Genomic DNA, 21,383 nt, shown 5'->3' on the forward strand with positions numbered 1-21,383 from the left:
TTACTGGGTTGTGTGCTTACTGTAGTGTTTAGTTGTGTGCGTGTTTAGTGTGATATGTGCGTGTTTCCTGCAGCGTACTTGTGTTTACTGTGTTATGTGTGTTTTGTCTGGTGCGTCGTGGGGGGAGCCGGGGCAGCGGGGAGGATAGCCAGTACTCACAAACTAGGGTCAACCCTTGGCTCAGACAGAAGGAAGATCGGCCCTAACTGTAATCGTTTCTCCTTGTTTGGGCTTCAGGCGGCCGGCAGCAGCTCAGGGCACAGGCGGTGAGCTGGCCGGCCTGGGTCCAGTGTCTCTGAGCCATCAGGGCCTACAGTTGAGTGTGGGGAGGACGCGGCTAGTGGGCTGTGAGTGTGGAACTGCTGCGCTCGCCCCGCGATCGGCACCCTGCGCCCGTGGAGGAAGCACATTCTTGGGGTGGTGAAGCACCGCGCCCACGGGGCAAAGAGTTCATTTGGTCAAAGCGGGTGCAGCGCGCCAGCGGTGCTTGCCTGCTTCGACACCGAGGGAAACCGAGGGTCGCTGGCTGGAGCCTGGCTCTAGTTCCCTACAGCAGCGCAAGCCCGGCGGAGCCCACTCGCGGGCGCCCGGCCGCCGTCGCCTCACCTGCCAAGCTCCGGGTCACGGCCCAATCAGCGGCAGTCGCTCGGTCGCGGCTGCCATGTTCCCCGCACCGCACTGTCAATCAGTGTGGCCGCGACCAATGGGCTGCAGGGCCGGGGGTCAGGTGACCGCGGGCCAGCTGGCTCCCCATTGGCGCGCGCCGCGCGGCCTCCCGCTCGGTTTATGTGAGAGGAGTGAGTGATTGACTTTATCAGTCCAAGGACATTACTCTGGAGGCGAAGAGGGTGGGACTCGCGCGGCGAGCGGCGCGGACCAAACCTGCCTCCTGTCCGCCTGCGGGCTGCGAGCCGGCTCTGCTACTTAGCGCAGCCCAGCCCCGCAGTCCCGTGTGGAGGGAGCCTCCTGGCCCCGCTGTTCTGTGCTCTCGGGGAGGGGTGACCCCGACAAGATTGGCAAACTCCACCCTCCACTTGTTATTTTGCTTATTTTTCTTTGTGCGCGCCTGTTAGTTTGTTAAACCAGATCTAGTCCCAGAGTCTTTCTCCTCCCTTGCCCCCCTCCTCCCCTTCCCCACTCCTCCCCCCACCAGCTCCTTGTACTTCCCCTCCTCCCTCCTACCCCTCTGCAGGAGACTCGCGCAGCGACGGAAAGTTGCAGCCCCTGATACTGCCTTGCGGATCTCCCGGCAGTGTCCAACCACCGTCACTCCTTTCCGACTACCGCACCTCGGAGATCTCTTCCTTTGCCCGCACCCTCGCTCATTGCAGCCGGATCGCCTGTGCCCAGAACGCCCCACTCATGACGATGCTCCTGGACGGAGGCCCGCAGTTCCCTGGGCTGGGAGTGGGCAGCTTCGGTGCGCCGCGCCACCACGAGATGCCCAACCGCGAACCGGCAGGCATGGGGTTGAATCCCTTCGGGGATTCGCCCCACGCTGCCGCCGCCGCCGCCGCCGCCGCCGCTGCTGCCTTCAAGCTGAGCCCCGCCACGGCTCACGATCTATCTTCTGGTCAGAGCTCGGCTTTCACACCACAGGGTTCAGGTTACGCCAATGCCCTGGGCCACCACCACCACCACCATCACCACCATCACCACGGCAGCCAGGTGCCCAGCTATGGCGGTGCCGCCTCCGCTGCTTTCAACTCCACGCGCGACTTTCTGTTCCGCCAGCGCGGCTCCGGGTTTGGCGAGGCGGCCTCGGGTGGAGGGCAGCACGGGCTCTTCGCCGGCTCGGCGAGCAGCCTGCACGCTCCACCTGGCATTCCCGAGCCCCCAGGCTACCTGCTCTTCCCTGGGCTGCATGAGCAGGGCGCTGGGCACCCGTCTCCCACAGGGCACGTGGACAACAACCAGGTTCACTTGGGGCTGCGCGGGGAGCTGTTTGGCCGTGCGGACCCGTACCGCCCGGTGGCCAGCCCGCGCACGGACCCCTACACCGCCAGCGCGCAGTTCCCTAACTACAGCCCCATGAACATGAACATGGGAGTGAACGTGGCTGCCCACCACGGCCCTGGTGCCTTCTTCCGTTATATGCGGCAGCCCATCAAACAGGAGCTGTCGTGCAAGTGGATCGACGAGGCTCAGCTGAGTCGGCCCAAGAAGAGCTGCGACCGGACCTTCAGCACCATGCACGAGCTGGTGACACATGTCACCATGGAGCATGTGGGGGGCCCGGAGCAGAATAACCACGTCTGCTATTGGGAGGAGTGCCCCCGCGAGGGCAAGTCCTTCAAGGCGAAGTACAAACTGGTCAACCACATTCGAGTGCACACGGGCGAGAAGCCCTTCCCATGTCCCTTCCCGGGCTGCGGGAAGATCTTTGCCCGCTCTGAGAATCTCAAGATCCACAAGAGAACCCACACAGGTAAGGGGGGAGGCAGGCGAGTGCGGGATTCACCGCGCCATGGAGCCTACTTTCAGTGCGAGGGAGACGGGTGGTTGCTAAAGAGGGGCGGCGCCCCGCCAGGGCCATTCGGAACAGAAACGCTGTCAGTGTCCCTCCGTCTCACGCCCTCGGGTCCCCCGGCACTTTTGCCCACTTCTAACTACCCGGGGAGACAGCTCTGCGGTCTGAGGAACTAATTGGAACCTTCTCGCGCCCTGGAACAAACTGGCGCCTCCTCTTTTTGTCTCCCTTTCTGGGTTACTGTGAAGCGACTCCGAATGTGTTGAGAGCGTATTGCTTACAAGCGACTTAGCTTTCGGCACACATTCGGGAAAGGCAACCATAGAAATGCTAATGCAAGCTAACTTTCGGTTACTTCCGCTCTTTTTTACCCTTTTTTTTTTTACCCGTGATTGGCACATCTCCCAATTAAATGACTGATACTTTTGTCAAACTATTTTTATTTGGAGTTCCATGTTCAGTCCTTCCGGAGAAAAGCTAAAGTAGAAAAGGCACCACAGTTTCGTGGCTTGTTCAGAACATCTTGTAAAACTGGAGCCCCTGTATTTATATAGTTTTCTCTTTTCGAATTTTAAGTCCGACGACCCAAGCTTTTTAATACTGGACTTGGTAAAACTTGCATTTGAAAGAGGCAAATTAAAAGGTACAAAGAAGGAACCGAAAGGGATTATCCCGTCCACGGTCCATTGTCCCGCTGGGGCTTGGTTGCTTACATCGCCGAGGTAGCCGCGGAACGTGGCCGCGCGTTGGGAGCCCTGGGAGGGGTGGTGTGGAACCACAACTTAGGGGAAACTTTGGAGGACCCAGGGGCTTTCCCATCCTGCGCGAGAACAAAGGGACTGGCAGGTTCGGGGCCGGCCCTGCCCCACCCCCGCCCACCATTCCCCAACCCAGCAGCCTCAACCAGCGCTCTCCATTTTTCTCCAGGGAAAAAGAGATGCCACAGCTGCCCCCAGTCGGCGCTCCCTCTCCGGGAAGATCGCCGGGCGCTCCGTCTCCCGCTGCTCGGCTCTAAGAAGCTCCTGGTCCTGACCATATTTCCCCCCTTTTTGCGTTTTTGCCTTTTGCAGGTGAGAAACCTTTCAAATGTGAATTTGAAGGCTGTGACAGACGCTTTGCCAACAGCAGCGACCGCAAGAAGCACATGCACGTGCACACCTCCGACAAGCCCTATATCTGCAAAGTGTGCGACAAGTCCTACACGCACCCGAGCTCCCTGCGCAAGCACATGAAGGTAATTACCTCTTTATTAGCGGTCGGCGGTTTATAAACCCTCGGCCTGACACTGGGCCGCGGGAACGGAAGCGCCTGCGCTGCCAACCCTATATCCTCCACGTTAAATCCGATTTGCTCCAGCGGTGACACCTTGAACCCATTTTGGGGACCCAAAGGGGGACGGGGGAGAGCACTGTGGAGAGGAGGAGGGAGCGCAGGGAACAATTGGTGGTTTACTGGGAAGCTCTAACCGAGCTCGCCAGGGCTTGAGGTTGCAGTGGCCGCCTCTTCCCGGCTCATCCCTCAGTGGGAATCAAGAGTGCCCGCGCCGAATCTGGGGGTGGGTGGTTCATTTGCTCTTCGGCTTCAGATAAAACAATAGGGCCGAGGAGCGCGGTCTGATTCCCACGCGTTTGTCTGAGACCATGCAGCGCCTAGGGTGCCTGTGGCACCTTTCTCTGTACCTGCTTTCCCAAGTCAAAACGGGCTTGGTGAAACCTGGGCCCGGAGTATTTTAAAGGGCCCTAAAGACTAAGTGCTTAGCCCACTTCATCCGTGGAGAAACCATTTTTGAAGGGGCAGGAATAAAACAGAGTGCTTTATTCCTTTTCCATAATGCCAATATTAGAACTGAAACTGCTTTGTTGGTGAACATCTCCGGGTTTTCTAGACATTGGTAATATGGAAACTAAAACGAAACAAAACAAAAAAACAGCGTTTCTCTTTTAAGTGGGTCACTGGGAGGTCTTGCTCTTACAGCGCTCAAATTCAGCTCTTGTTTTTGCTTGCACAATGCCAGTTGGAATTATATTCATTATAATATATACATGTTAATTTTAGGTTCATGAATCTCAAGGGTCAGATTCCTCCCCTGCTGCCAGTTCAGGCTATGAATCTTCCACTCCACCCGCTATAGCTTCTGCAAACAGTAAAGATACCACTAAAACCCCTCCTGCAGTTCAAACTAGCACCAGCCACAACCCTGGACTTCCTCCCAATTTTAACGAATGGTACGTCTGAGGACAAACACAAACCCTGTTAACCATAGAATGGACCAAATGCATTTTTAAAAAACAGACCAATCAGATGGAAATGGAGTTTTAAGGCAAGAGGCCATGTATAGGGCTACATCTTGTTAATTGTAATTGTCCAGGAAGGTTTCTGGGTAAGATCCAAAAGTAGCTATGCCCTTTTCTCAGGATTAGGAAATATGTTTTGGCATTCAAAGGATTTAAATATATATATTTTTTTCACTGCTTTTTTCCTCCCTTTTTTCTTGTTCTCTGCACACCCCAAACCTAAACTCCTCCAATTCATTTTAACACTTGTCCTGTTTCTTGAGAGGAAGTTACAGAAGGCTTGGTGGTGGTGATGTTAAACTAATTGAAAGTCTTCGCCTTAGTGGTGATTGTTGAAACTCTCAGTCTTAAACCGTGCCAAAGTCCTGTTATGTCTTGAACTTTTCCTCAAAGCATTACTCTTGTGAATGTATTTTTGTTTAATGGGGTCGAAACTGTTGTTCAGTATTTTTTCAGGCTGAGGGTGTGATGTTACTCTACACAGATTGTGACGTTTAGTATACAGTTGCCTTTGTAATAACTTTTTTGTAAATATCCATTGATGCCATATTTATCATTGTAATTTAATTGTTGCTACAAGTGCCGGGAACTGAACAATATTTATGGATAAATGTTTTCTAACAAATTCTGTACAGCTTTTGATTATAACTGCTTTAGCATTAAATTCTATTGTTTTGAAAGAAGAACAAAATTTACAATTTTTGAACGACTGACTCCTTTCTCTTGTTTTGTAACAGCCTCATACAAAGAGGAGACGTGAGCAAATGAATCTTGTTTGTTGGTATTTATAACTCACTCAGATCCCTTTCTTAATTGTTAAATTATTTTTCTATTGCAGTATAGATTCCTTACAGTGTCAGTTTCCATCTGGGAAGACCCTCCTTTCTTTAGCTCAGATGGTTGTTTAACTGCAAGTTTAAATGTGTTTGTCCTGGATTTTCGGCATGCAAATCAAATATTACTGATTAATTCAGTTAGTGGCCATGACATCTCAATCTTGTACTTAAAAGACTGAGAAGCCGGGTTTAATCACCCCTGCCCTACATATATAAACATAAGGTAACCTAATGAGTTTTATGTCCCTTAGTTTTTTATTACCTTACATAAAAATGAACATTGCAGCAAGATGCATGTCCGTCTGTTCTATCGAGAGATCACCCATATACCTATATATGTTTGTATCTATGACTTACCTAATCTGCCTATCAAATCTATCTAGTTACCTATATATTTTCAAAAGTAAGTGTATGTCTGAAACAGTGGTGATGAGTAAGGCCAGTTGAGCCGTGCTTACTTATGGTTAAAGTGCTTCTTAAAAAAAATCATAGTCCATTTACAATTTTGGAAGGCAAAGGCTGATTTGTTTTGCTGTATATAGTTCATGATTTTCACAATTATTCATAACATTTTATAGCAGTGTAATAACTGCAGAGGTTCTGAAATGATACTATGGAAAGAAAAAAACATTTGCAAAATATGTATTTTTAAAGTTCATGGTTTGTAGGCAAAGATGTTAAGAGCATTGTTTCCATTAAAATCAATAACAATGAAAAATGGTTGTTTGCTTTGTGATAAAATATTAACAATCCATTTAATCTTCAGTGAAGCAACTCATTTGGACAAAGTTCTTTTACAGTTGTTATATGAAAAGGAACATTACTTTTTTGGGGAGGGGGTGGAGTGAGTAGAGTATTGAGAGACTTCTTTTTACTAATTTAGGGTGCTGTTTAATATTGAGAGCCCAATCTCTGCATGAATAACCAGCTTGCAAATCAGTAAATAGAATGGTGGAGATAAGGAATTGTAAAGAATTTAGAAACGTAATGAATAGGCTTAAGTACCTCCTCTTGAAGGGGCAATGCTCTAGGTTTTTTGGTGGCAGTCAATTTGGTATTATATATAATCATTTTGCATTCTAGAATTTTGTTTATTGTTATTCTTGAAGAAATAAAGTCTTGGCACATCTTATTTATGTTATAACATTTTTGTATTTGGTGCCTGATATTTTTTTTCATGTTTAAATAAATCAACTTTAAATTGAAATGCTCAGAGAACTGATAATTACAAGAAATTTTGACTCCCTGGATACAGTTGAAGCAGCCTGTTTTAAGTTATCTACTGATCTTTGTCAACAGACAGTTAGTTATTGACAGTTTCTAATTGCAAATTGTTTGCATGAAATTTTTTGTTTTCAGAGATTGGGGGTTTTTTGCACTTTCCTCCACTAGTAGACAAGGCAAGGGCCTGAATGCCTTGAACAGAGATTGGGATGACTTCACAGGTGATGAGCAGGTAACCTGGTCAGTCTACCATTCCTACCCCAGACATTCACATCTTGACTTTGACACTGAGGGTGCTAGACCAAATTCCTGTTTTAGGATTTTTCCTTCAATTCAAACCAGAGTGTTTTAAATGCACATCAAGTTTTGAGAAAGTGTATATTCATAAGATTGGCTCTAAATGTGTTTCAACTGAAGTCTAAATGGTATTTTCCTTCTGAAATATTCATTGAACTTCAACAGTTTACTGTTTTCTCCATGAATTCCCTTTCCGCCCCAACTTAACCTAACCTTAAATGGGAGTAGAGTAATGGATTGGTTGCAAGATTCTCAGAAACTTGTTTCTCCTCCCCCCCGTTACATATATTAAGTATCTCCTTAGGACACATAAAGAAAAGTTTCACATTTCCTTAGTAGGCTTGAAATTGTTTTACCAGAAAACTTTACAGTAAAGCATTGTGTCCTATGAGGGGAAAGTGCCAATTAATGATGACCAATATTAAGATGTTGTAAAAGTTTTGCCCCTCTACATGATTTCCTTTAATTTGGGTATGGCATCATATTTCTCAAATAGTCTATGTCCCCTGCCCTTGTCATTTGTTGCAAAGAAAAGCTTATTTTAGTAAAAAACAAACAAACAAACAAAAAAACACTTCACAGATTTTCTTCCCATAATCTGACTCTGGGAGTGCACATTTTACATTCTTGAATTTTCAGAAAATACCTTACAGAATAAGCACCACCACCACCACCACCCCCAACAAACAAAAAACCTTACAAACCTAAAGATGGGTCAGCTGGGCTCTTAGTGTTATTTTCCTTCTTGCACCTGGTAAGACCTTTATCTTTTAAAAGTCCATTATCTTTTCCAAAATTGGTGGTTTAGTTTAAGATTTCCACTGTTGGGTGTGGAAGGAGGAGGTGTCTATTTCCACTCAGACAGAAGTCTGGCCTTCGTCCAGTTTGAAAGGTTAAAGATCAGGGTACAACCCAAGCATGGCAGTCAGTCTTAGCTACTGCGAAGGTTGCAGAGCCAGCAGACACCGCCTCTGCTCACAAAGCCTCCCAGGAAAGTTGTGTTCAGGACTTCCTTGCCCCTGCCACCTTCTCGCCGCCTGTCTCCTTGCCTCTTACCAACCGTACCCCCCACCCCCCATAAAACCCTCCAAACAAACGAAAAAAGTCTAAGGACCTCTTTCCACTTAAGTTTCTGAAAGAATCGGCACCGGCGTGTCCATTCCCCGAAGAGCGGTTCTCCGCTTGGCAGCTAGGCTGGGTGTATCTCAGGCTGTCTGACCCCAGAGTTTAGTTGCGTTTTGCCCCGGGACGAGACCAGGCGTTTCCGAAGTTAGTGTTCCCGCTCTGCGGTCTTCTGGCCCCTCGGGGCGCCCAGGTTCTCTATGCACACACCAAGTTCTTGGAAGTCCCTATCGAAACTCGGGCGCGGGGGAGGGGACCTCATTTCCTAGGGTCAATTCTCTTGCGGTCTCGGCCCGCTGACCCTTTGACCTCCACCTACAGGGTCCTTGGCGGCCGTAAGCCGGCGGTCGCCCAGGCTCTGAGGACACTTCGCGCCCCATCGCCTCCCGGCCTCATTAGGCTGGCGGGTCTGTAAAGCAGGAATCAGCCGCTGCCTAATCCGGACCTGGGGTCAATACGACCCCAAACAATGGTGAGCTCCGAAGGCCACAGCGTAGCGCTGGCCGCAAACTTTGTGTTCCATTCATTTTCTTAAGGCGGGGGTGGGGGGGCAGTGCGGCGAGGGAGCGAGGTACTCATACACCCAAAGGCCGCTCCTGGTTCACGGGGCTCTTAGCGAGTGTCCTTTCGCTCGGCCCTCCGATCTCTTCGCACTGATAGGGATTGCAAAGGATGGCGAGGCCCGGACCCTGGTTGGCGGCCTACTCGAGGGTCTGCTTCGGCGCGGGGAACAGACTTTGAAGTGGGTTTTTAGCGCGCACTAGTGAGTGCTGGTCCGGGGCCGCAGCGGGGACCCGCTGGGAGGAAAGAGAAGGCCCAGCCCGGGCCCCGACCCCTCCCCCGCTCCCCATCGCTCGGGCCTTTTCAAGCCACGGCTGGGGGCCAGCCGTCCCCCTTCCCGCGCCGCGCGCAGGCGCACACCCCGCAGCCGTCGAGTCGGATTTTGCTGCGAGGGGGGTGGGGGGAAGAGTTGAAAGCCGCTCTGCAGTGCCGCTGCCTCCACTGAGCTGGGAGGGAGGAGAACAGAGGGATGTGGGAAAGGGGGTTGGTTTGGGGGCGGCTCTCGAGTCGTGAACATGGCGGCCGGATGCGAACCCCCGCAGAGCGCAGCAAAGCGCAGACTGCGGGCTGCCGAAGTGTTGTGTGATTTCAACTCCCTTGTTATTCCTCAGCTCTGAGCGCTTCGCGGGAGAATGTAGGTCGTGGCGGCCGAACGCAAAATTGTTTTAGAAAAAACGGAAGCAAAGAAGTTCTTCCAGGGCATTCTGGGAGTGGGAAGTTGACGAGCCTTCTGGGATTGGGGTTCCCGGGGGACTTGAACATGAAACCCGCCAGAGGCCGCCCCACCCTACCGTCCCGACCTAAAACATTTCCCCCGGACCTCAAGGGTGGGGAATGCTCTTTTGAGTTATCAATGCCCTAGTCAGGATTCCACAGCACCTTCCAGTCCCTAAAATGCCAGTGAGTGGACACTGTATTCTCTACTAGGACAATAGCGGGGCCCATGAGGGGAGCACTTAAGCACCATTTTCAAATAAAATGTCCCGGCTTATCGACTGAGACGTGCCATTTGGAGTTCGAACCCAACACGTTGCTCAAGCCCCGATTTCTGCATATCTCATTTAAACGTGTGCATATGAAAAATGGCACTGTCGTAGCTTTTGTGTGTGCTTTAACAGCTGGTGGTCTTACGTTAAGGAAAAAAGAATAAGCCACAACCCAAAAAAACTTTAATTCGGCTTTTGCATTAACTGCTGTAATACTACATGTAAAAAACCCCTGATAGCTCTGGGATCTTGAGCTTGTTTTCTCCGCAGAAAAATGCTGCAGATTCACCGTCGTCAGATGTGTCTCTCGTGAGGAAAAAAAAAATGTAATAAAAGAGTAGTTATTGACCCCTGGCTCCTCTAGAAAAATAAGCGGCACGAATTCTTCCAGATTGCATGTTCTTGAAAGCCAACAGCTAAACGAAAAGGCCACCTCAGGGCTGCCCACTGTCAAGCATTTGGGCTCCTCAAGGTGTGGGGTTAGTTACTGTGGACCACCTTGGGGAGGGCCCCAGGTGGGTGGGCAGGTCATTAGCAAAGCTGGCCCAGATCTGCGGGAAATCTGCAAAAACAGTGCCTTTATCTGCAGAGAACAATTGATGGGGTTGTCTTTCCTCCTTTTCAGTGCACAAAGAATACGGCTTTGGAGCAAGAATTTGGAATATGCATTTAAGTTGTCGTGCTTTGCGCTGGAAACCCCTGGGCAATTAAAATAAGCATGTACTGTAGTAGTTTCTGCCCTTTCCTTATGTGTGATTCCTTCAAGTCAAGGGGCTGTAGACAGTTTGGAAACTTGTTTTGAAATTGCCACCAAGCGATCTTTCTCTTTTTTCCCCTTTGGGTGAAATTTCCTTCCTGGGCTCAGCCACTCCCCTCTACCCCCTCACTGGACTATAGTATTGACCTCTTTGAGAGATCAAACAAAGTAGATGGTGCTTGCTGTATACTTCATTTTTCCATGCTGTAGTTTGAGCGTTTTCCTGGTTAAAGCTCTTGGTACCAAAAGTGTGGAAAGTAAAAAGTTCATTGACTTGAAAAAGCTTTAGCTAATGGTTAAGCAGTTTGTCTCTTTAAGAACTACAGAGCCCAGATTGTCTCTTAAGTTGACTTTAAAATAAAGCTAAAGATGCACTGGTGAACTGTCTCTCCTGGATACCTGTGGTGTTCTTTGAGTTACTTGATACGGTAAAACTCTGGTTGATTTTCGTAGGAGTTATGTGAATGGAATTTCTGCAAAACCGGACGAATGATAAATTAGTAGAACTCTTACATTTGTTTGATCATTCCAAAGGCCACAGCTTTTCCCACTGAGGTTTGGTTTCTATAATAACTCCTGAAATTTACACCTTGAATAACAGTTTGCAGAAATCATTTAAAGTGAGGGAATGTTCAGAGCATTTAGACTAATAGTAACTTAACACAGGAGCAAAATGTCTTTGAATAAGATTTGAGAAACTCCTGTTTCAAAAAGGCAGCTAAAACTAAAGAAAATATCTTTCTTTAAAAGTCATCTACCAAAGCATACAATTTTGTATACTTTTAATGTGATGGCAGTTCAACCTTTTTACAAATCTGATGAAATGTGAGCTTTACAGTAACTATAAGAATAGTCTACACCAGATGGCAAGTTTATAATGTCTGGTCTCTAATAGGATGTATATGTTATCTGATGTGTTTTATTAAGACACAACCTATGTAAAGACCATTTGAACATAAGGTGTTAAAAACAAAAGATTCCATCATGTTTCTTATAAACTAGCATTTAAAAGAATATCCAGTAACATTTTATGAAAATATTTTTGGTAAATGTAGCCTGTTTTGACCTATCTGCAGTTCACTTTTTGTTTTTTTACCAGTGTTGTCCTGCTTGGTATCCGGGACAGTCTCTAATTCCTGACGAAGAACTTGATACTGACGTTGGTATGCAGCAGCCAGCCTTCCATAGCACTACCTATGCTAAATGCACGGTTAGTGCCGAACCTACTGTGCAAGAAATGATTTACTGATGAGGTTTCAAAGAAAACCACATCAATTTGATTGTCTGTTACTTTGAAGTGAACATTTTAAGAGTAGTAGCTTCTTCCCTACGTGTAAGAAGATTATTTCCTTCTTTTGGTGGATTTCATTCTGTGTTGAGCAATCATATGTGAAATGAAAAAGCAACAAAGTCCCCCACCACCACGTGATTATAAATTGAAGGATGGAGGTGAAGACTGGTCTAATTTATAACCCAGTGTGTATTATCTCATGCATTGTGTTGACCTTGTTGAAAATCTCTTTCAAATATCTGTATTCCACATGTAGAATTAAAGAGTTTAAAACTAGAAACATGAATGCTTGTTTTATTAATTTCATTTTTGTGTGCAAAAACCAATACCCAGGATCCCTACAACTGTTGTGTGACCTAAATAAAGCCATTTAAGTTATTTTTCATGATCATTGTTTTATTACAGTGACAACTATATCCCCTAAACAACCTTGATTAACCTGTTGAATTAGGACAATTTATATTCTATTCACATTTCTCATGATATAGCTGGGCTTTCACTGAGCAATAAACTTGGGGGGAAAAACAAGCCATTGAACAAACCCCAACCAACTGTTTTGCGCTCACAGTGTTCTCCTGGAGGGAGTCATAACCAGGTGTTGGGGAGGTCAGGAGAAGAATTCAGAGTCAGGTTGACTGGAGTGATTAGAAGGAAAGATTGGAGGAAAGAGTTTGGAGAAAAGAGCATTTGAACACCACTACTTGGGCGAGAAAGGGGAAAAGACAAAGCTGAAGATAACCTCAGTGGAGAAAGGAGGGCCTCTGGAGATGAGACATTGAAGTATAGCACATTATGTGTATGTTATTCAGAAGCCCCAAAGTGGTTCTTGGTGCAGACAACTTGCAACCATTGATTAGAACACTTATAGAATCATGGAATATAGGTGTTATTAAAACACAACTTGTCATAAATTAACTGTAGTGTTAGAGAAGATGAAGACACTTCAGAAAAATTCTTGAAATTCTAGATACTTGATTTCTCATTTTAAATTTAACGTCTGTAATATAATCTAATCTGAGTGGCCATCATTCTATGTTTTGATGTGATTATGCCCTTATGAATTATTGTAAAATTGCAGCCTGATAGAGTATATTGCTATTGGTTCTTTAGATCTAGTTTTATTAAAATTTCTGCTAAGTAGACCTATGATACTGTAAGTTTTAAGTAAAGGGAAAACTACTCATCTTCCTCTGATTTTTGTTGTTCATTTACAGTGAACAACAAAATGAGTTACAGACCAGTCAAGAAAGACTATGATTCTTTAATTCTTAGCTCCCTAAAACTTGACATTTTTATATCCCCCATAATGATGTTGGTAGAATTTTTTGTTTGGTTTTTGTTTTTAAGAACAAGAACTGTGTTCTTTCAGACAGGCAGTGGAGTATTATAATGGGATTATTTAAAAAGCCTTTGGAAAGGTAAACTACAAAGTTGTGCATGAGTCAGCTGCACTGTGATAATAATACCTCCTAGGGTTATTCTGAGAATTAAACAAGAAAATGTCTATAAAGAGCCTGGCACAGTGTGTCCCTAAACAAATGTTAATTCCCTTCTTTTACTCTTGCAGGTAGTTTTTGTTTTGTTGCTTTTGGGTAGTTTCTTATTTTTAATGTTATGGAATATTTTACTGAAAACATAGTGATTTGTACTGGGGTGCAAATTAATACAGTTTTCAGAAAACAGATGGAGACTTAAGGGCATATAAGAAATACTGCATTTCATAAGCATAATCACTAGATCAGGCATGTGGGTTTATGAACATAGCTATGAATATTTAAACACATAAAATTAAAATGTTATTAAATGCCTGTTGTTCATTATCTTCCAATGAATACACTTATTCTTAGATCGAAATAAGTTGTGTACTTAAAATCTGTAAACATAGTAACTTAATGGTTTACTTTTAATTTGATAAAATTTTTACTTTAGTCAACAGCTTGATTCTTACTATATTTAAATTAAATAACAATTTTACAATGTGAAAATTGACATTCGCATTTAATAAAAAGATTAATTCTTACGATATCTTAAATTATTCAGTTTCCCCCTACTAAATTTATGTTAGTATTATGCGGGTGTGACTATAGAGTAATGAGACTGATTTTCTTGTGAGGCTTGGAAGCTAGCTCTGAAAGCAATTCCCAAAGAGGAGTCCCTGAAATGTTTTGACCAATGTCAGCATCCTTAGAATAAGTTTACAGACTCCCTAGGTGATGGCCTCATTTAGAATAAGAAACAAAACAAACAACAGCCACCAGCCTTAATAGTTTACAACCATACTATTGGTTTTATTATTTTTTAAAAGGTTACCCTGATTATTTTATGTTAATGAAAGTATAGAAATGCTGTATTACATTATAATAAAATGTATTTTTTCTCAGTGATACCGGTAGGTCTATTTATGCAGGAGAACAAAACAAAAACATCAACACACTAAGCTCATCCCAAATGAACTGTCTGAGTGGGAAGTATTTCTTTCCTTTCCACTGATTTTGGGGACCTGGAGCTTCCCAGAGTCTGTACTGTTGAATGATAATGGCTTTTGTATTGAGGCCAGGGAGACTTATCATCATTCCTTTCTTCACTGGTTTATCACCTTTGTCTATCTCTTTCTTCCTGACCCTATTAAATGCAGGGGTCAGCCATGTTCAATCTAAATTTTGAGTATTGGTTTGCTGTTACCGAGTAAGAGCAAGGTTATGTTTAAATGACCAATTTCAAAACTGATCTCTAATGCAGTGCTGTAGTGCCTCTCATGGCCAGATTCTCCTGTGGGTGCTCTCACTCTACAGCCCAAAGGATCAAGTCAGCCAGCACAGTCTTTTCCCATGGAACAGGGAGGGAGGTGTGGGGTGGGGGCAGGAGAACAGATTTGTAGATTCTTAGAGAAGTGTTCCAGGTCCTATTGCCTTTTATTGTACTTTCCTCAGGGGGGAAAACATCTTTTTATTTTTTAAATCAGGTCATCAGAAACTCCATTGGTGAAATGAGAAAAACGTTATTGCCAACAATTCCCTCTGTAAATGGGCCAGAGACAATAATAGAAAGCTATTTGTGGTGCAGATAAATAAATGCACTTTAACATCTTGATATAAATCCAGTGCATAAAAATTGTTTACAAATGATTCTCTAATATTACCCAGCCAGAACTTCCATGGAAGAGATACACTCATATTTTTGCAGCTCATCATCAACAGAGTATGTAATTGGTTGGCCAGCTGATAACATTTCTTTGGAGACTTCACTGTTCTTTACCAAAAATATTTAGCCAGGGTATCGACTGAGATGTGACATGTTATTGGTTGTAGAGATAACCCAAAGCAGGTGTTTCGTTAACTTCTGACTATTGACATATTAAATGAAGACGTTCAGTTGAGCAACATCAGTGATTTCAATTGATTCATCAGTCGCCAGTATCTAGCAGCCTTCATGTTTCACTTTGCTAACAAGCTGATATCCCACATCTGATGCCAACAACTCTGGTCTTGCAAACAAATGACATGTTTGATAAATCTTTTCAAAATCATTATGCACTTCAGCATTTGTCTTTTCCTCCAACACAGCATCTGTACATCTGTTCTAGCAGGCATCTATTCCTTGATCATTTCTGAGCCCTCCACGATTTTTGAAACTGATTTGCAGGTACATCAATGATGTGAAATGAAGCTTCTTCCATTGAATATTATGTTGTTGAACACTGAAACACAACGTTTATGTCCAAGGCACTGGATTTAATTTTGTGAATGAAACTGCCAGGAAGTGTTCTCACAAGACTTTCTGATAAGACACTGCTGTGGAAGAAACTGAAGGGAGGGGAAGAAGCCCTCATTAAGGAAAAATATTAAGGACATCTTTTTTATTGTCTTTGCTATGGGTACTTGAAACCTTACATCACCTTTACAGTGTTGAAAAGCTTCAGAGTTTTCAGGCATCTCTTTGAATTGCTGAAATGAAAATTCACATGGTCCAACTGATTAAAAATAGATACAATTCATTCTTTAGTGAGCCCTGTTTAACTGCATAATTTGCTTATATGCATAAAACTGAGGCAGTCAGTCTCTAGTTTGCGTGTGTCTGGATTGCTTGCATCTGGCTCCATTAGAGTCCCTGTAATTGCATATTGACTAATTGTGTAATATAGCTATTTGAACACTGAATTTATTTATTTATTTATTTATTTATTTATTTATTTTCATTGATTATCCTCCTTTCATATGTATTTTTTAGTTCTATTTTCTTTTTTTTTCTGAACACTGAATTTAAACCCAAATGCTTCTATTAACACTGGTAATCAGTTTGGATAAATGAATAGTTGGAATATAGTACTCAAAAAACAGAACACAGGGCAATAACCACTTCCCTATTTAAAAAAAAAAAATCTAGAAACAACTTTGAATTTATAATTAGCCAGTATGGTTTTCTATTAGGCAAATATTAAATCAGAAAATAAATTGGTAATCGACAAATGCCAAATCTTGATACAAAATAAATATTTTATCAAATCTATCCTTGTTTAAGTGTTTTAAATTGAGCATCCACATACATATAAATATGTTAAGATTAAATAATTTTGAAAAGGTAATTGTGCATTTGTTTTCAATTTGCAATCAGTTCTTTAAATGTATGGCTGCAGGCATTTATTGTTGGAGTGGGGGAGGATTGCTTCTGTAGCCTACACAAATTGAAACTTATTTGGTGCATATGTGGTGTTTAATAAAGGAATTGTGGCTTGTGTGTACACACCTATACATTAATTTCTATTAAAACTGTGTGTTCACAATATTCTGGTGTTTGAAACTAAAGTTCCTGGTAGAATCAGGAGAGAGCATTCTTTAGCTAAAATAGATGATATAACCCATTTCTTTAGTTCTATAAAAGTATTACCATTACAGTGCTAAGTGTAAATTGAGTGCCTCAAATATTATGTTTGATTTTAAATGTATTGTCTAGAATGAAAGAAGTGGGAAACCCCACTGATCCTCAAGTTGAGCATTAACTTCAGTCATATGTGGTGTGTCACAGGTTTTTCCTCCTCTTAAATGGTTAAATTCAGAGCACAATCTGAGGACCATTTCAGGAACTTTCCTACTTTAATCTTCGAAGAATATTCCTTGATTTCATTAAGCATTCTAAACCTCAGAGAGTAGCTATATCTAATAGAAGCCCCAACTTCGGTTTTTCAGAAAACATTCAATATTAATGGAGAAGTTATTATGTACATTTAAACTGGTTGATTCGTTAAATCAGCTGGATGTTCTGGCGCTGTGCAGGGACAACTGTGTTTATAAGGACAAAATGAAGTGGGGAGTCTGGAAATTATATAGATAACTGGGTGTTAAAAAACTTACTGTCATGCAGGGTGTCATGCGGGGTTTCTGGTCCTGCTCCCACATAAGAATGCAGGACATGGTGAGGCCAAAAAGGAACACCCACGGAGCCATAGATAGGGGAGTCATACCACTACAGTCTTACTGGCGGCTGGGTTGGAGACACAGGAAGCAGGCGCCACACGATCCGCAATCCACACTCCGCCCTTGCTAGCCCCCATTTGCTGGCAGCGTAGCCATGGCAGTTATATTAGTGGCCAATGGCTCACTGGTTACAGCTGTCGGCCAACTAGCCACAGCTGATGGCCATCCAGTCACACTTGATGGCCATTTACTACCTGAGCCAGCACCTTTCCACGTGAGGCCGAGAGCCTGGAAACTGCCCTCCTGGCTCTGTCCCCACACCTACTTTTGCACCTACTATGTGCCTGGTTTAGCACAATGTCCACCAATAAATGAAGTTGAAGAAATAGGTGAATAACTCAAAGTTTGTTTACATGAAATATACTACATAACTTAATTGACATTCTACCTTTTGCTTATTTAGTTATTTCCACAGAATTAGGAGGGTCAGGGAGTCACCTGATGTGTGGCTTGTGAGTCACCTGTATCAAAATTTCTTGGAGCCAGCTCACATAAATGAAATGAAACCTCTCAGTGTCAGGACCTCGGGATATATCTTTTAAACAAGTGTTCTGGGTGAATCTGATATTTATGAAAGTTTGAATTACTTGTCTTACAGAGAATGACAAAAGTTGAAACTCTTTACTACCAATTTATCTACTTGATCACCAGTGGCCTTTTAAGAGTCAATATATCAAAATGGCCTGCTCAATTAATAAACTTCAAAATGATTTTTGTCTAAGGCATTTTTTTTCCAGTGTGGACAATTGTCTCAATTCTCTCTACTTTATTTTGCCAACATACAACTGCCAGCCATTCAGACACATAGATGTATATCTGAGAACAAATTGGTATCCACAAGCAGGGGTAGATTCCTCAGCTTGTGTTTGTTTGATTTAACATTTAACTTAAATGCAAAACCCACGCATTTTTGTATTTCCAATAATTTTCCATTCATTATGCCAAAAGTCCTCCTCCAGATTTCTGCAGCTTTCTGTGTCGATGATCATGACATATTAAAAATGCTAACATTATAAGTACTGTGCTGTCTTAAGAATTCTAGCACTTCCTGAATCAGAAAATAATGCCCTTGCTTTTTCTGTAATGAGTAAGAACAATAATTCTTTCACCTTCCCTATATTTCTATTAGACAGACATTACAACAGCTTCAGTTGGAAGGAAAAGCCAACTTTAATGTTAACTTTTAGCGTTATGGATGCTAAAGGATTGTTTTTTTCATTATATTAAAGAAAATACTGGGATGACCGGTTAGCTCAGTTGGTTGGAGCGTGGTGCTAGTAGCACCAAGGTTGCCGGTTCGATCCCCGCATGGGCCACTGTGAGCTGCACGCTCCTTAAAAACTGTAAGTAAATAAATAGAAACGAAAGAATGATTCTTAAAAAAAAAAAACCCTGTAGGAATGCAGGAGGTATAGATATTTAGTTCATCGGCATTTTCTAAGTCATAGAGTGCTCTGTGCTGAGTCTTTTCAGTACAGGCAGTTCCAACAAATAATGAGTTACTCTCCATAATTTGCTTTTGAAGTTTCAGGTTATTTTAAACTCACAGTTTATTTCTCTCTAGAATCAGTATAGAGAGCCTGGATTACCTCACAGAAAGTTTTTAGAAAATTCTTCTATTTGAACTTTAATTTACAATGTAGTAAGATGATAGAACCATAACAGTGTTTAGTGACTCAACTACATTTGGCTCTCCTCCTCTGGCTGCATAGACAAAATGGGGACAGCTATGGTGGAAGTAGGAAAAGAAGAGACCATCCCCTTTTTTTCTGTATCATCCCCTTGGGGTTTGGGTAGGGCTGACGAAAGTTCTAGAACTGGAGTGTTCATTGAATTAGGTTTCTGATGTGTGATCCAGCCGTTAACTACAGGTAGGGAGTGAAGAACAGAATGGGAATAAATTGGCATGTGTGTTGGAATTTGTAAGGCAAGGACTTTGTAGGGAAAAAAGAAGGAAGGCAGCATCTTCCCTCTTTTCAGAACCACCCCCTTGCTCATTTTACTATTCTGCTTTGAAAAGCTCTCCCTTATCTCAGTTTAAAGATTTGTTTTCCAAGTCAGATGAAAAGTAAACCAACTGAATCTACCCAAATTAGACGATAACGAAAGAGTAAAGGCAAAGCATTTTAGCAGTAATCGATTATTTTTCATTTCACAAGAGGAACCGTACCATTGATTGAATTTTCATATTTTTGTTTTAGCAGAAACCAATTGTCTCATTCCAGAAACAAAAACTGCATTCTCAACTTTGTATTTTTGTCCCATGTGCTTTCAAAACATGCCCATTTCCTCAAAACAGCATATTAATTCATATCAAGCCTCTTCCATCTTGAGGATAAACTACAATAATGTTTACATAAATAGTGTTTGCAGAAAAGAATTGTACAAAATCAGAAAGAAAGCCCTATTTCTGTCTGTGGCTTCTGCCATTTTTAGCTTTTTTTTTTAAAGTTACCATTTCCTGAGAACTTTTTGAGTGCATTAATTACTTAAATGTCAAGTTTGCTACATTCAGCTCATCTAATAAAAGTAGCTCAACCTGTAACATTTTTAGTTGTGTACTTCCTAATTTTATGCTAATTTTTCAAATCTTCTAATTTCTTACTTTTTTTAGTACTGATTTTTGCATTTTCCAAAGTCAAATTTTCTGCTAAAGGTGTCAGAACAGAACAATTTTTAGTGAGACAAATAATGAAATAAATATAATAAATTTGCAAACAGTTGCAATAAATGTTTGTCATTTAGCTTAACCTGATGTTAAAGAGAAAACAGGTATGACAAACCAGGATCTTTCTAACAGCTTTAGAACTCATCTCTAAATTCCTACATATTAAGAGATGTAATTGAAAGGCCGCCCTTACAGGCTGGTCTTATGAAATGTCCTTATTCTTTCTTGTCCCTTGGATTCTGGAGAGGATTAGGGAGGTAGCTGATTGCTAACGTTGTATACTCAGTAAACGGGCCCCCTTCTTAGTGGTGCTGCCTCCAAGTAGTTTTCATTGGCAGTTTGTGAACTTCCCTGGATTTTTAAAGACTCTCCTTATTGTTCCATAAAATGCAATTTCCTTTGTCTTTTCAGTTCCTTTTCTGTTTTCAGAATAGGGCTTAAAAGTAAGATAAAAGGCCTGATACTTTCCATCATAAAAAGTTGTAATGACAGGTCTCACTAATTAAAGTGTAACAATGGGAAGATTAGCCTTTCAGTTAGCTTTGTGTCGAATCTATACAGTATTTTCAAAAGTTCTAACTCAGAACATATTTGGAGCACAACATCTTTAAAATATAAACATCCACACATGGATTTTATTATCATATTCACACTAAAAAGAGTCACAGTACAGTAAGGCTTTCAGAATGCAGTAAATAGGAGAACTTCCCATTTAGGTGTAAACCTTTTTGGTACTAACCATTCTACTACTAAAATAGGAAAGACCATTGGGAGAGTTCCAGGGGCAACTCTCTGTTGCTCCTGTGGAGCAAGGCCCTATGCTAATTTTGTATGATGATATTTCCTCTAGATTCCTTGGTATCAGAGAAGTAGAGCACGTGTGCTTTTTACTGTGTGTATTTCCTTCCCTCAGTGAACGAATGCAACTTAACTCTGGATTAATAAAGTAATATGCCTTTGTTGTGGCTTCGGTACCATCACAATGTGTCTAACGCATTATTGGAACATTAGTAATCCCAAATATTCAAAGCTATAGAAAGGCATTTGATGTGTAAAACATGGTATCCAGTGGGTCTTTGTCATTGTGGGTCATAGGATAACATTTGTCTGAGTAGCATATAACCAAACACTTTTCTGGAGATATAAAAATAATCAAATGAGATCTAGAAATATATAGTTGGAAGAGGGCTGTTTTGAAAGGTCAGGGAGTGACTAGGAGAGAAAATACTCATGTTTGCGTCCGTTTTCAAAAACAATTTAACTTAGCATTGAAATATTTTTAAAATTAATGATTAGGTCCTTATTAACAAAAAACATATATGTAATTCTTTTTGTTTAAACATCTAGGTTTGGTACAAATTCCTGACTTTAACACAAGTTAAAAATCGCTTATTTTCCATAACACA

The 21,383-nt window shown here is 42.8% G+C and overlaps 1 protein-coding gene across 2 annotated transcripts; it reads left to right on the forward strand.

The window, feature by feature from the left end:
- The first annotated feature begins 708 nt into the window (after positions 1-708).
- ZIC3 (Zic family zinc finger 3) lies at positions 709-12,216 on the forward strand. 2 transcript variants are annotated; one of them, XM_019750463.3, is made up of 3 exons: positions 709-2,428; positions 3,541-3,704; positions 11,647-12,216. In XM_019750463.3, the coding sequence occupies exons 1-3, from the start codon at positions 1,363-1,365 to the stop codon at positions 11,794-11,796; spliced, it is 1,380 nt and encodes a 459-aa protein (XP_019606022.1). In that variant the 5' UTR covers positions 709-1,362; the 3' UTR covers positions 11,797-12,216. The 2 variants fall into 2 exon arrangements, with proteins under 2 accessions (XP_019606022.1, XP_019606021.1); XM_019750462.3 differs by lacking the exon at positions 11,647-12,216 and adding an exon at positions 4,526-6,807 and having other exon boundaries at positions 725-2,428.
- Positions 12,217-21,383: the final 9,167 nt, after the last annotated feature.

The sequence above is a fragment of the Rhinolophus sinicus genome, chromosome 18 (genome assembly GCF_057876585.1).
Source record: "Rhinolophus sinicus isolate RSI-liver-muscle chromosome 18, RSI-T2T, whole genome shotgun sequence".
In the NCBI taxonomy this organism is placed as follows: domain Eukaryota; kingdom Metazoa; phylum Chordata; class Mammalia; order Chiroptera; family Rhinolophidae; genus Rhinolophus; species Rhinolophus sinicus.